The sequence below is a fragment of the Schistocerca cancellata genome, chromosome 9 (assembly GCF_023864275.1).
Source record: "Schistocerca cancellata isolate TAMUIC-IGC-003103 chromosome 9, iqSchCanc2.1, whole genome shotgun sequence".
NCBI classification, from domain to species: domain Eukaryota; kingdom Metazoa; phylum Arthropoda; class Insecta; order Orthoptera; family Acrididae; genus Schistocerca; species Schistocerca cancellata.
In genome coordinates, this window is record NC_064634.1 from 428,444,558 (window position 1) to 428,458,932 (window position 14,375).

At 45.6% G+C, this 14,375-nt stretch overlaps 1 protein-coding gene across 1 annotated transcript in view; it reads right to left on the reverse strand.

Annotated features, from left to right (window-relative positions):
• Positions 1 to 1,178: 1,178 nt before the first annotated feature.
• The window catches only part of LOC126101466 (putative ammonium transporter sll0108), a 103,363-nt gene continuing 90,166 nt past the window's right edge, over positions 1,179 to 14,375 (reverse strand). The window contains exons 6-7 of the mRNA XM_049912117.1: positions 13,102 to 13,383; positions 1,179 to 1,391 (exon numbers count right to left, since the gene is read on the reverse strand). Of these exons, the coding sequence (XP_049768074.1) occupies positions 1,179 to 1,391; positions 13,102 to 13,383 (495 nt within the window). The remainder of the gene's footprint in view (positions 1,392 to 13,101; positions 13,384 to 14,375) is intronic.

Genomic DNA, 14,375 nt, shown 5'->3' on the forward strand with positions numbered 1-14,375 from the left:
AAGGCGTGTTAATCGTCAGGGGATAGAGCAAGATTGTATATAGGGTGCTCGAATGTCTCCCATTTGAGGTAGCGTAACTTCTGCGTTACGGGGACATACGTCATCATGAAGCAACAGAACCCCTTGTCGCAGTTTTCCTGGATACCAACTCAGTGGGAGCCATTCGAGCATCCGCCCTATAGCCCTGATCTCTCCCCCATACTATTATCAGGCATTCAGTCCCTAAAAAGGGCCTCGAAGGCTCGACGGATCACGTTGGACGAGGATGCACGGCAGGCAGTTACGAACTTCTCCACGCATCATCAGGACATGCTGTTTTACCGAACAGTTATCTTCAACCTGGGACTCCAATGGGATAATTACCTCAATGCTCAAGGTGATTTTGGCAACGGCATTGCCGCAGTGAATACACCGGTTCCCGTCAGACCACCGAAGTTAAGCGCTGTCGGGCGTGGCCGGCACTTGGATGGGTGACCAGCCGGGTCAACATGAGGTGCTGTCATTTTTCGGGGTGCACTCAGCCTCGTGATGCCAACTGAGGAGCTACTCGACCGAATAGTAGCGGCTCCGGTCAAAGAAAACCATCATAACGACCGGGAGAGCGGTGTGCTGACCACACGCTCCTCCTTTCCGCATCCTCAGGTGAGGATGACACGGCGGTCGGAAGGTCCAGATGGGCCACTAGTGGCCTGCAGACGGAGTGCTCAAGGTGATTTTACCCGCCTGGCATTCCGATTCTGGACTGTACAGCCTGCGAACTGGAAATTTTTGATCGCCCCTTTTATGACTCTAACACACGTTAATTCACTTTAAATGCTATTTCATTTTCTTGTAATGTTCTGAAAGGTCTTGTACTTTGTACATTTATTTAGTCACGAGTTGGAAAAGACATAACAAATATGGCAACAAAAATTGGTTCTGACACATGTGCATTCCCATTACTTGCAGCTGTCGTATCTAATGACATTACTGCTCTTGCTATAATAGAGTGCACATTTTAATCAATTATCTACACAAATGGCGTTCAATGTGTATCACTTTTACAGTGATCAAGAATAACGCTGCAGTCCTATCTTTAGGAATTCCACATTCTGACAGCATACTGCTCGAGGAACAACTGCTGAATGCTTAGGTTCAGAGACATCTACACAGAGGAGACCAAATGACATGCGACATTGCTACTGAGCTGCGGTGTTCGGCTCTTGGACAGTTTCGCCTCGATCCCTGGGCGGTGGGAGACCAGGCCTCAGCTCGGTGCCCTCCTCCATCGGCAGCAGCCGCGAGCAGAACGGAGAAATCGACCGCCGGCTTATCTCCTCCAGCCGCATCAACAGTGTTTTCGCTCGTCTGTGGTCCGCCTCCTCCCACGAGGTCCTCAGCAGCCCCAGCACCTGTGCGCATTACAATTACTGAGACTCGAGGTTCCCTAATGACACTTTCTGCGACGGACAATCACTCATTTTTGTTGTTCAAGGGTGGGTCAATAAGCACAGGGTTACTACACACATTCATTCGTTTCCAAAGCTCTATATTTTCCAAAGCATAACGGGCAGTCAAATGAAAACCAAACACCGGTTGTAGCTGCACCGTGGAATGGTTACACTCAAAAGTAGTCACCATACGCGTTAAGACATCTGTCCCACTGGGAGACGAGACAATCAATCCCGGTTTCGTACAACGCTGACAGCTCCACTTCCGCACCGACTCTTGCACTTTCTCGTCAAACTGAAACCGACGTCCACACACGTTATTATTCATGTCACCAAAGATACACTACTGGCCATTAAAATTGCTACACCAAGAAGAAATGCAGATGATAATCGGGTATTCACTGGACAAATATATTATATTAGAACTGACATGTTATTACACTTTCACGCAGTTTGAGTCCATAGATCCTGAGAAATCAGTACCCAGAACAACCACCTCTGGCCGTAATAACGGCCTTGATGCCCCTAGGCATTGAGTCAAACAGAGATTGGATGGTGTGTACAGGTACAGCTGTCCATGCAACTTCAACACGATACCACAGTTCATCAAGAGTAGAGACTGGCGTATTGTGACGAGCCAGTTGCTCGGCCACCATTGACCTGACGTTTTCAATTGGTGAATGATCTGGAGAATGTGCTGGCCAGGGCAGCAGTCGAACATTTTCTGTATCCAGAAAGGCCCGTACAGAGCCTGCAACATGCGCTCATGCATTACCTGCTGAAATGTAGGGTTTCGCAGGGATCGAATGAAGGGTAGCGCCACTGGTCGAAACACATCTGAAATGTAACGTCCACTGTTCAAAGTGCCGTCAATGCGAACAAGAGGTGACCGAGACGTGTAAGCAATGGCACCCCATACCATCATGCCGGGTGATACGCCAGTATGGCAATGACGAATATACGCTTCCAATGTGCGTTCACCGCGATGTCGCCAAACATGGATGCGACCATCATGATGCTGTAAACAGAACCTGGATTCATCCGAAAAATATGACGTTTTGCCATTCGTGCACCCAAGTTCGTCGTTGAGTACACCATCGCAGGCGCTTCTGTCTGTGATGCAGCGTCGAGAGTAACCGCAGCCATGGTCTCCAGGCTGATAGTCCATGCCGCTGCAAACGTCGTCGAAGTGTTCGTTGACTCAGGGATCGAGACGTGGCTGCACGATCCGTTACAGCCATGCGGATAAGAGGGCTGTCATCTCGACTGCTAGTGATACGAGGCCGTTGGGATCCAGCATGGCGTTCCGTATTACGCTCCTGAACCCACCGATTCCATATTCTGCTAACAGTCATTGGATCTCGACCAACGCGAGCAGCAATGTCGCGATACGATAAACCGCAATCGCGATAGGCTACGATCCGACCTTTATCAAAGTCGGAAACGTGATGGTACGCATTTCTCCTCCTTACACGAGGCATCACAACAACGTTTCACGATGCAACGCCGGTCAACTGCTGTTTGTGTATGAGAAATCGGTTGGAAACTTTACTCATGTCAGCACTTTGCCAACCTTGTGTGCACGCTCTGAAAAGCTATTCATTTGCATATCACAGCATCTTCTTCATGTCGGTTAAATTTCGCGTCTGTAGCACATCATCTTCGTGGTGTAGCAATTTTAATGGCCAGTAGTGTATGAAAATCACATGGTGAAAGGCAGGCCTCTATATGAAGGATGTTGCAGTGGTTCCCAACCAAATCTGTGAAACCGATTGGTGAATAATAATCTGGTACCTCCGTCCCGCCTCAGTTACACGTTAGAAAACGTTCGCACACTTTCACTTACGGATAACAATACACAGGGACAGCTGCGTGCACATATACCGTCCCAGGAGGAGAGAGAGAGAGGGGGGCAGGGGGTAAGGAAATGTCACCAGGATGGGCATCTGGCCACCCCCTAACACTAACACGGCCAAATCCTGTAATAACCCTGCCGACACCATACGAGTAGGGACACAGACAAATCGAGAGAGAAGAATTTAATCTTTTGTGAGCTGAAAATAGACAGACACTATTCCAATCGACCACCGTCCCATTCAACTTGTATTTTCCTCTTCAAATATATCTGCTATCGATAGAAATCACCAGTTCTTCGATTCGTTGGAAACAGTTGCGTTGCTGACGTGTCAATAAAATATCCTTACTTTCGAGTGTTCTTACGATTCCACCAAATTAGAAAGGGATTTTCATAATTGTCCGCCCCGATAGCTAAGTGGTCAGCGTGACGGATTTCCGTCCTTCGGGCCTGGTCTCGATTCCCGGCAGGGTCGGAGATTTTCTCCGCTCAGGGACCTGGTGTTGTGTTGTCTTCATCATCATCTCATCTCCATCCGGCTCGAAGGTCGCGCAATGTGGCGTCGAATGTAATAAGACCTGCACCAAGGCGGCCTTACCTGCACCGCAAGGGGACTCCCGGCCAATGACGCCAAACGGTCATTTCCATTTCATTTCCATAATTATTTTAACCTCTGTTTTTTAAAGAGATTCATAGTTTCATTACACAGCCATTAAAGTCTCATACTACATTGTAACTTCATTATTAAAAGTTACATGATAATTTAACGTTCATTGAATAACAGATTATCCTGCCTTTTTGTAACTAAAAAAAATTTTTTTTTTACTTTGGTGTGCACTTATTCAGTGAAATGTTCAGCAAACGCACCGTCAATGAGAGCAGAAAGCTAAGTGACGTCCGTTTCGTTCATGTGGCTGAGCATAGCAGCTTTATTTACATTTTGTGTTTCGACTACAACTAAGTTTCGTGTTGCTGCTCATAGCGCACGCTTCTACACCATCCAACGTTCAAAAGAGGAAAGCTTGTGATATGACAACATTGTACGGACCACCGGGATGGGTTTATTACCTCACGGCACCTACTGCACCAGTATGTGTGTGGGCCAGTGCGTACGTGGTAGTGATCGAACAGTACTGCAGCTTCACGGCGTGATAATGCGAGAGAAGCTGATAAAAAAATTTCAGCCTTTCCATACAAACAGATAATGTCAAAATTGTTCGTAGATATCCATACAGAGGGTGATGAAAAACAGTGTGAAAAGCTTGTTGCAGGGTTGATTGTGCTGAGAAATAATTGTTAAGAAAAAAATTCGATATGTTGCGTCGCTTCCGAGTTAATTAGCTTTCAAGTTAGCCAATCGGGCCATTACGCGGGAAAAATTCAAGCTGTGCGCCAGACAAAATTAGCGTCAGTTCTTTTCATAGCGCAGATGACGGGACTCGAGACTGCTCAGTCTTCAACTTGGGTTCGATTCTTACTACCGTCACCCGTCCAATTTTTGTATCACTATTTTGTTCAGTTTCAGAAGAACAAACGAAGAGCACATTTGGTGACACCGTCTATAGCGGGCCGCTTGAGTTTTTGCGCATTGGCCTGATTGGCTAACTTCAATGACAGTTGACTCATAAACGGCGTAATCCATCGAATTTTTTCTTAACAATTATTTCCCAGCACAACATACCCTGCAACATCCTTAAAAGTTCTTCAGAGTGGTTCTGACCACCCTGTATAATTAGCAAGCTCAACAAATAATGTACCATGAACTTATTACAACCACATTTTAATCCTTTTCTCCTTTACCCTTCCAGTTCTTGCATTTAATAGTTAAGGCTTTTAATAAACTTCCGTTTTAATTATATTGCATCAAAAAATTTCTTCAGTCTTTGGAAACCTACAAGTAATTGTTTGGTGATTTCTAAATCAGTCTTAGTGAAAAAATTATCTTCTCAGTACCTTTCATACCCACGTTGCTGACACATAGACAAAAATAAATGATTCTATCTGAATAGCTATAAAAGTATATTATTATTAGGACTGCAACAGAGACTGTGCGTTCTTTTTCAAGTTTACCGCTTCCTGCAGCTGTATGCTTTTGGTTATTTTCCTAGCGATGCTCATATATATATCATACTAAATGCAGGCGAGCTCCGCGTTGGCCAATTAGATGAGCTGTTTACAGGTTATTATTGGCGCTATTTCTAAGTCATCACCATTTCACGATAACGAGGTTGTTGCTCGGGGACGCTCGCCTTTGGTTTCTTTATTGTGATTTCAGTTCCCCACAGAGTGCAAACTTTCGTTCGCGGCAGCACTAGGAGTTGCGAGCTGAGCGCCTCGGAGGCCTTTTACTGCCGAGAAAAATCCCCGTACTCTATTTGATAGCAGGCTGAGGGAGCTGGGCCGCCCTGGAGGGTCTGGAACGCGGAAAAATTTCCAGTCTGGGACGGCTATGCCTGAGTCTAGCACTCTAACAGATTTGTTTTGAGAAACATGTTGGCGTATAATTTTTACGTTTCTTAAAACTTCTTACATGACTTTAAATTGCAATGAAATATAGTCAAAGCTAAAACTAAAACGCTATTATGGTATGATGATGACCCGGATGGTGCTTGAAAATGTTCATGATAATGATGAAAGTGGAATGATGAGAGTGACTATGAGGTCTTGGGCATCTACAAGTGTCGATGAAAAGTCTTTGAGATGGAGAACAAGGGAGACAACAGGGATGATTTGAGGTGGAGCGTTGTGACAAGGACTGGCAAGAAGTATATGTCTTGGGACGGATTTCATGGTTAGACAGTGGGATTTGGTTGAAGCCTCAGTAGACGAGTATGGACGATGTATGAAAGTGAATGGAAGTTCGGATATAGATTAGTGGCGCAGCATAGTACCTGGATTGGTAGTAATATTTGCATGTCGCTCGGTGGCCAAGGACAAGTTTTTCCAGTTAGATTCCACTCCAGTAGTTACCTGGATTGCTCATCATTGTGCAGGATATCAATCCTATTTTTCAACATAATCTCCGTTCGATGCGGCAGCCTTACTCCACCTAACTGGGGTGGGGGTCCAGTATGCCTGGATGGTTTTACTATACTGGTCAGCGACGCAGCCAACGTCTTTCAGCTTCAATAACATCCTCACCATCCCCGGAGTTCATTCTTCATTGCGGCGTGTAAGACCTATTTTAGAAAATAGGTCGAAAATAGGTCTTACACGCCGCAAGACCTATTTTCGACTTATTTTGTATCTATATCGTTGTTTCTATATCAATTTGTGGTGTTTCGTATGCGGAGTGTTGTATCTATCGTGAAAATTCTGTATATAATTTCAGTTACGTGGAAGTTTGAATGATGTTGGTTAAACGGTGCTTGTGAATTTAAATAACTACTGGAATGATTGTCATATAATGTACTGTAAATGACTTTGTCCGTACTCAGGGAACGTAGGGTTAAATGTAAAAGGTGTGGGGAAGCCCCATAGCTACGGAAGTAACATGGCGGAGTGGAAAAGGTGTGGTTGGCCCGAAAGTGGCAACTCGTCCTTTGAGACGGGTAAGGAGGATGGGCTGAGCAGTGTTGTGGTTAATATCTCGCTAGCAGCAGCTTATCATTGTGGCTCATATTTTTGGAGTTTTGAGGCCAGAAGAGCTTAAGAGTAGTATTTATGGGCCTCGGATGCTGTATTTGGTGATAATATTGTCATAGCATGATTTTTAGCCCTATAAAAATATAATTCCGACGCCAAGATGACCAGTAATAGGGCGGGGTCAACAGTACTGCCATGACTGCAGCGGGACCAAGCTAACAGCCACTGAAGATTACGTCACCAGTACCACCAGTCTTCCAGTCAATTGTTTGTATTTGGTACCCTGTAAATGGACCAGGAATTTGTGGAATTTAGCTGGTTGTAATAACAATCGTGTTGTTGCTAAAAACTCTATCTTACACCCGTAATCATCCCAAATCTCAAACCTGGACAGGAATACTGTCCTAGTGAATTTAATTCCGAGTGTCCTACTTTATTATGGAAAGATTTATCTCGTAGCAGTAAAAATAATTGTCATTGCTTTTTAATGTGTGTTTAAAGTTCAATTTTATAGTTTGAGAAATACTCCACTTCCAGTGCAATTTTAAATCAATCTGCAGCTATTTTCTCAAACAATTTGCATTACTTGAAAAGCTGCCTGAAAATAGTAAAGTTAATCTGAAATGAAAAAGATTATTAATTGTTGCACTTATGCACTTTGATCAGAATTACGAAGTTTTATCAGCGTCCATTTCATGACTAGGAGTTTGAACTTGAATTTAATGTTGTGTTGGCATTTGCACAGCCAACTATACTTTGAATAGGCTAAAAGACTGCTTATTAAACCACATTAGTTATTTAAAGAGTTATAGTTGTTTTGCTTTACTTAATTAATAATTAATGATAAAGAATACTTACCATTTCTCATACATACTAGTGTAGTTTTGTTAATGAGCATGGTTCTCCAAACCATGAAAGTTTAAGGGTCCTCATGTACTAGGCTATTCCGTCAATGAAGCAATGCAAAGGCTCCTTCAGAGCCAGTGTAGTTAGATTTGAATTCTGTTTAAGCGCTTCAAACCGAGTTCAAGAAAGTAATATTTACTGTGTTACCTACTCTAATGCAAGTTGGTTAATGCACAGGCATAGAGACCCTGTACTGGGTAATGATGTTATAGATTATGACAGACCCCCTCTGATTTAAATCAGAATCATTTCAGCTTTTCGCTGTTCAGTATTTTTACTAGCTTCGTGTGCGTTGGTGACTGGTCCCATAAACTGTTGCATCTAGTTCATTTCAGGTACGTGTTGTTGAGAGAGATCTGTTACTGTTTGCTATCTCATTGGCCATTTGTTTGTCTGATTTTCAAGTTAGTAGTACATTTAACTGCAAGGTTAGGTTACTGTGTTGTAGTGTGAATGGGTATAGTGTGTGTGTCAAGGAAGGCTAGGTTAGCCTCAGCACTGCCTTCTGCTTTATTATGTTGGTCGACGAAAGAATGCCCAATTAGGCTGGCGACCGATATTAATATGTAATGTTACAACTTGCTTTTGTGCTGTCGTCTATTCCCGACCCACGTGTTTTCTGTTCTTATACTCTGCTGGAGTGTTTCGGAAACGAATCCCATTTTGATTGTTCTGTTTCCAATAGGTAATCTCACGGTCAACTTTCTTAAAAATTCCTCACAGGGCTATAACGTTAGCATCGATTATTGTTTAAGACAAGCGGTGTTACAGTTACAAGCTAACAGACAGAAGTGGGTAGGTGCGATTTCTGGGCTCTAGGGTAGATGAGGAAGAACAGTCCAATGTAGTTTCGTCAGGTCCACTCGGATGTGCAGATTTGTGTGAGGTCATGTGTTGTCTTGGAGAAAGAGAAGTTCATCTGCATTTTTATGCCGACTAACACGCTGAAGTTCTTTCTTTAATTTACTGAGGGTATCACTTCAGAGTTGCACCATGAGGCAGGACATCAAACAACCCTTCAGAGTCCCAGAAGACTGTCGCCATGATTTTAGCTGCTGAGAGTGTGTCTTTGAACTTTTTCTTCTGAGGAATGATCTATGTATTGCCATTTTGTTGAAGTGATGAACCCATAGTTCGTCGCCTGTGACGATGTTGGACACAACGTTACCACGATGGGCCTTGTAACATACAAGCAATTCCATAAGATGGTCCATCGTTGCTCTTTATGGTCTTCTGTTAAGCGACGAGGAACCAAGCGGGCACACACTATTGAGCACCCCGACTGATGGACGAATGTTTCAGCAGTGTCAATAGAGATGTCCACTTGAGTAGCGAGGTCTTTGATTGTGATCCGTTAATCACCTCGAATGAGAGTGTCCACACGTTTCAACATTGCGGGAACCACAGCTGTGTGCGGCCGCCCGGCACACGGGAGATCGGACAGGCTTGAGCGACTTTGTTGCGATGACGAGAGACGCCTCGCCCGACGACTCACCACGCTTTTGTTCACTGCTACTTTCCCGTAGACATTCTGCAAGTGACTCTGAATGTTTTTGATGCTGCATTTTTCCGCCAAAAGTGTGAGCCTTGCCGGATCGTATCGATTGATCGATCGGGTCGGCATGATGTGATTTTTGGGGCTATGCCGTTTGACGTGGCTTTTGGCCTCGACGGGCGTGTGGCGCTAGAGAGGGACAGCCGGAGAGCCACGCGGCGCTTGAGAATCGGAGGCGAGCGTGGCTGAGCAGGCCGGGGCACGACGCAGAGACTGTGGTGTGTTTGACACGTTTGTAAGACCGAACCTGGCTTGTAGCGTGGGAATTGGACTCGGCCACATTGCCCGAATCGAGTCGTGCGGCCCTGATTTGGATCTGTAAAGGATTTCATAAAAGATTTGGTGAGAATTGCTTGTCATGGTTTTGGTGCGCATATTATACTGATACTTGCTTCCCAAGTATCGGTACCATGACCGGAAACTGTTGTCCTGCCAACCAAAAGGTCCCCTCTATTTAGTGCTGTATAAATAAACACGTGTTATCGTGTGTCGTTTAAGGTCTATCTGGATTTTGTGATGTGATACAGTCCGAGTATGCGAGGTATATTAATTGGTACTATTCCTGTTCGGAGTGACGGACGGCATAAGCCAGTATGGTGAAGCTGTAATATTTTTCCTGGTACAGTGAACTGTGTGGACGTTGTTACAGTTGGTTCAAAGCACAGGCTTAACATTGAATATGTACGTTCTGTGTTATGTAATAGCATTTCTTGTTCACTTGTAAACAGTGAAATGGTAGCCTTACTTGACTATTTAAGTTTATCAGTATCCTGTTAAGGGGTAATTGAAATGAGCTCCCCAGTTTCAGTGTGGCAAATGTTAACCTACTAGTGGAGTTTAAATATCTAAGCTGACTTGGTATTATGCTATTCGCCCTCCTCCTTTAAGGTTACGTCAAGGGCATTAGTTGTTGATTCACACTTGGCCATTTTATTTCAATGTTCGTGAAACAGGCTGTTATTTTATACATCGTAGTTATTTTACGTTTGAGAAATTAATGTTTGCCGTTTTCTCCTCCCTCCCTTTCTCTGAAATTGTATAGGAGCACAGGCTCTAAGACATTTTTTCCAGTATATTATAGTGTACTGTGTGAGGCACCCTGTCCAGCTTGCCCACTTGCTGTGGGTTCTGGGTCTAGCCGCCTCTGGTCTGGGTCCAGTGGGCCCTCTTCTGCTACTTGAATTAGCCCAAATACAAACAATTGAGTGGAAGACTGGTGGTACTGGTGGCGTAATCTTCAGTGGCTGTTAACATGGCCCCGATACAGACATGGCAGTACTGTTGGTCTCGCTCTATTACTGATCTTGTCGTCGGAATTATATTTTTATATGGCTAAAAACCATGCTGTGACAATATTATCACCAAATACAGCATCCGAGGCCCATAAATACTACTCTTAAGCTCTTCTGGCCTCAAAACTCCAAGAATATCAGCCACAATGATACGCTGCTGCTAGCGAGATATTAACCACAACAGTGCTCAATCCAGACTCCTTATCCGTCACAAAGGACGACTTGCCACTTGCGCGACAACCACACCTTTAGCACTCCGTCAGGCTACTTCCGTATCTGCGCGGTTCCCCACATCTTTTGCATTCAACCCTACGTTCCCTAACTATCGACTAAGTCATTTACAGTACATTATATAACAATCATTCCAGTAGTTATTTAAATTCACAAGCAGCGTTTAAACAACATCACCTGTTTTGAAAATGTGTCACGAAGGGGCGTATCTGTTTGTATTTTATTTTGTGTTAAAAATTGTGATATCCATTATTGGTTAAGGTTTATCTCATTATTGTAATCTCCTTTTGGGAGCTTTACTGTGTAGGGAATTTAATTAACTTGCGAGCCACTTAATGCTTGTTTAAAGATTAATGTTGTCGTTTGTACAGGGCAGTTGCCCGTGCTTGTAAGGATTTTCACTGACTTACCTTATCACAAAAATTTTAAAGATAAAATTTTATATTGCCAAAGAAAAGTTTAATAAAAGTGTTGTTGTTATAAACTGTGAATGTTGCTTACGTGGCCCGGCCCTCCCACTCAACAGTAATTGGCTGATTAGGGTGAACTGACCACCACAGAGTGCACCTCCGTTGCAGTCGCCATTTTGAAGACCACAAATAGGGCCGTCGCCCACCTGAACTTTATGAAACTGTAGCGGCCGAAGTGGCAATATTGCGCCATATCCCACAACAGTTTCGCATTTTTTCAACCGAAATTGGGCGAGAAAAAAAGTGTTGTGTTACTTACTGAACGCCACCCCCCTCCTGTAGGGGAACGTAGGGTTCAATGTAAAAGATGTGGGGAACCGCGCAGATACGGAAGTAGCCTGACGGAGTGCTAAAGGTGTGGTTGGCGCGCAGGTGGCAAGTGGTCCTTTGTGACGGATAAGGAGTCTGGATTGAGCACTGTTGTGGTTAATATCTCGCTAGCAGCAGCGTATCATGTGTTAGTGAGAGGGATAGGTTGCCTGTAGATCAGGGGTGTCCAACCATTTAGCTTACCTGAGCCACAATGGAAGAAGAGGAGCATTTGAGGGCCGCACATAATGTACTTAACACCAACAATAACCGCTGAGAAGAACTTACATTTCTTGGGCCATATTGATACTTGCTTTAGGCCGCATGCAGCCCACAGGCCGCAGGTTGGACACCCCTGCGCCGGCCGAAGTAGCCGAGCGGTTCTAGGCGCTACAGTCTGGAACCGCGCGACCGTTACGGTCGCAGGTTCGAATCCTGACTTGGGCATGGATGTGTGTGATGTCCTTAGGTTAGTTAGGTTTAAGTAGTTCTGTTTCAGGGGACTGATGACCTCAGAAGTTAAGTTCCATAGTGCTCAGAGCCATTTGAAGCATTTGACACCCCTGCTGTAAATGGAGATTTTTTTATTTTTTGTGGTTTTAGGGCGCACAACTTCAATGGTCATTAGCGCCCAGACTACGTTAGGAATGCACCGCGAGGCACAAGTTTAAAACAGCAACTAAAAGGGAAAACACGATAAAAGTCAGACTGACAGGCATAGGATTAAAAAAACAGCAGAATCAAATGTCCTTAGAGAGGTTTGTCAGGTTGATACAACGAAGAACGCGAGCAGCTGCTCGTGGGTCATCCGCTAAAATGGCATCTAGAGTACATGGCAGGCCAAGGTCAAGACGCAGTGTGTTAAAATCCGGACAGGACGTTAAAATGTGGCGGACCATCAGGAATTGCCCACACGGGCAGAACGGCGCCGGCGCAGCCGTCAGCAGATGGCGATTGCTGAACCGGCAGTGTCCAATTCGTAACCGGGCCAAAACGACCTCCTCCCGCCGAGAAGGGCGTGAGGAGGACGTCCAAGCCGCGGGAAGAGGTTTCAAGGCCCGAAGCTTGTTGTCCATAAGTGCAGCCCAATCGGAATGCCACAGCGATAAAATGCGCCGACAAATGACCCTGCTACAATCTGATGAAGGGACACAACAAGAAGCTGTCCGAGGCTGGAGGACCGCAGCCTTGGCCGCGGCATCTGCAGCTTCGTTCCCAGGGATACCGACATGGCCAGGAACCCACATAAAGCTAACCGGAGAACCGTCGTTCACCAGCTATTGAAGAGAGCGTTGGATCCGCTCACGAAAGGGTGAACCGGATACGGATCACTGAGGCTCTGGAGTGCGCTCAGGGAATCGGAGCAGATGACATAAGCAGAATGTCGGTGGCGTCAGATGCAAAGAACAGCCTGGTAGAGGGCAAAGAGCTCAGCTATGTGGAAACGCCACCCGCTTGCCGGCGCTACCTTTATGAGTACGCAGATGACGAGCGCCCCGAAGAAGGCGGCGGCGGTGAGGACGAGCACTCCACCGATCTGGGCGCCCATCCCGCGCAGCACTGGCAGGGCGCCATTCAGCTGGCGGCGGACGGCAGCGTCTGGCACCAGCAGCGGCACCAACACCGGGCCCAGCACCCCGCCCACCAGGTGCGCCGGTAGGCTGCACGTCTGCACAGCACACGGCGAGGCGGCTGACCAGCAGTGGTCGGACAAGACAACAGCATCTAGTACAGAATGCAAGGAGCGGCGCTGAATTATTCAAGCAATGGAGTCAATTACGATAAGAGACCCTTAGGTTTCCACTCCTGTTCCACAAACTACATCTGATCCAAAGTATGTCTCATACCCTTACGTACTGTGGTTTGGTTTGGTTTGGTTGTTTGGGGGAGGAGACCAGACAGCGAGGTCATCGGTCTCCTCGGATTAGGGACGGAAGGGGAAGGATGTCGACTGTGCCCTTTCAAAGGAACCAGCGTACTGTGGGATTGTTAAGTAGATGTCATGAGAGATAGACCCACCACCATAAAGGAAGACGGGAAGTATTGTGTTGTTGGTACAGAAGCAGCAACCAGAAAATGCGTCGCTCAGGGGAGCTCAGAAACTCTGAATGTGGGCTTGTCGTCTATCAGGGACATTTTATCCTTCTAAAGCCGCCCAGTTTGCCGATTTGTGATGAGTCTGTTGAGTGGAAAAGCAAATATACACCCACAGCTAAAGCAATACCAATCAGACTTCATGTACTGAGGGACAAAGATCGTCGAGTAGTGCGGATAATGGTTGTAAAGATTATAATGAAATCAGCGGAAGGAATAACTCGTCAGTTCCAAAGTACTACGAGCAGTCCAGCTAGCACAACGACTCTGCATAGGGAGTTAAGAAGAATGGGATTCAATGGACGAGAAATTTCTAATAAGCCAGACACACTATGTGATCATAAGTATCCGGACACCCCCGTTTTTCATATTAAGTGCATTGTGCTGACACCCACTGCCACGTACTCCATATCAGTGATCTCAGTAGTCTTTAGACATCGTGGGAGAGCAGAATGGGGCGCTCCGCGGAGCTCACGGACTTGGAACGTGATCAGGTGATTGAGTGTCACTTGTGTCATAAGTCTGTACGCGAGATTTCTTCACCCCTAATCATCCCTAGGTCCCCTGTTTCCGATGTGATACTGAAGTGGAAACGTGAAGGGACACGTACAGCACAAAAGCGTACAGGCTGACCTCGTCTGTTGACTG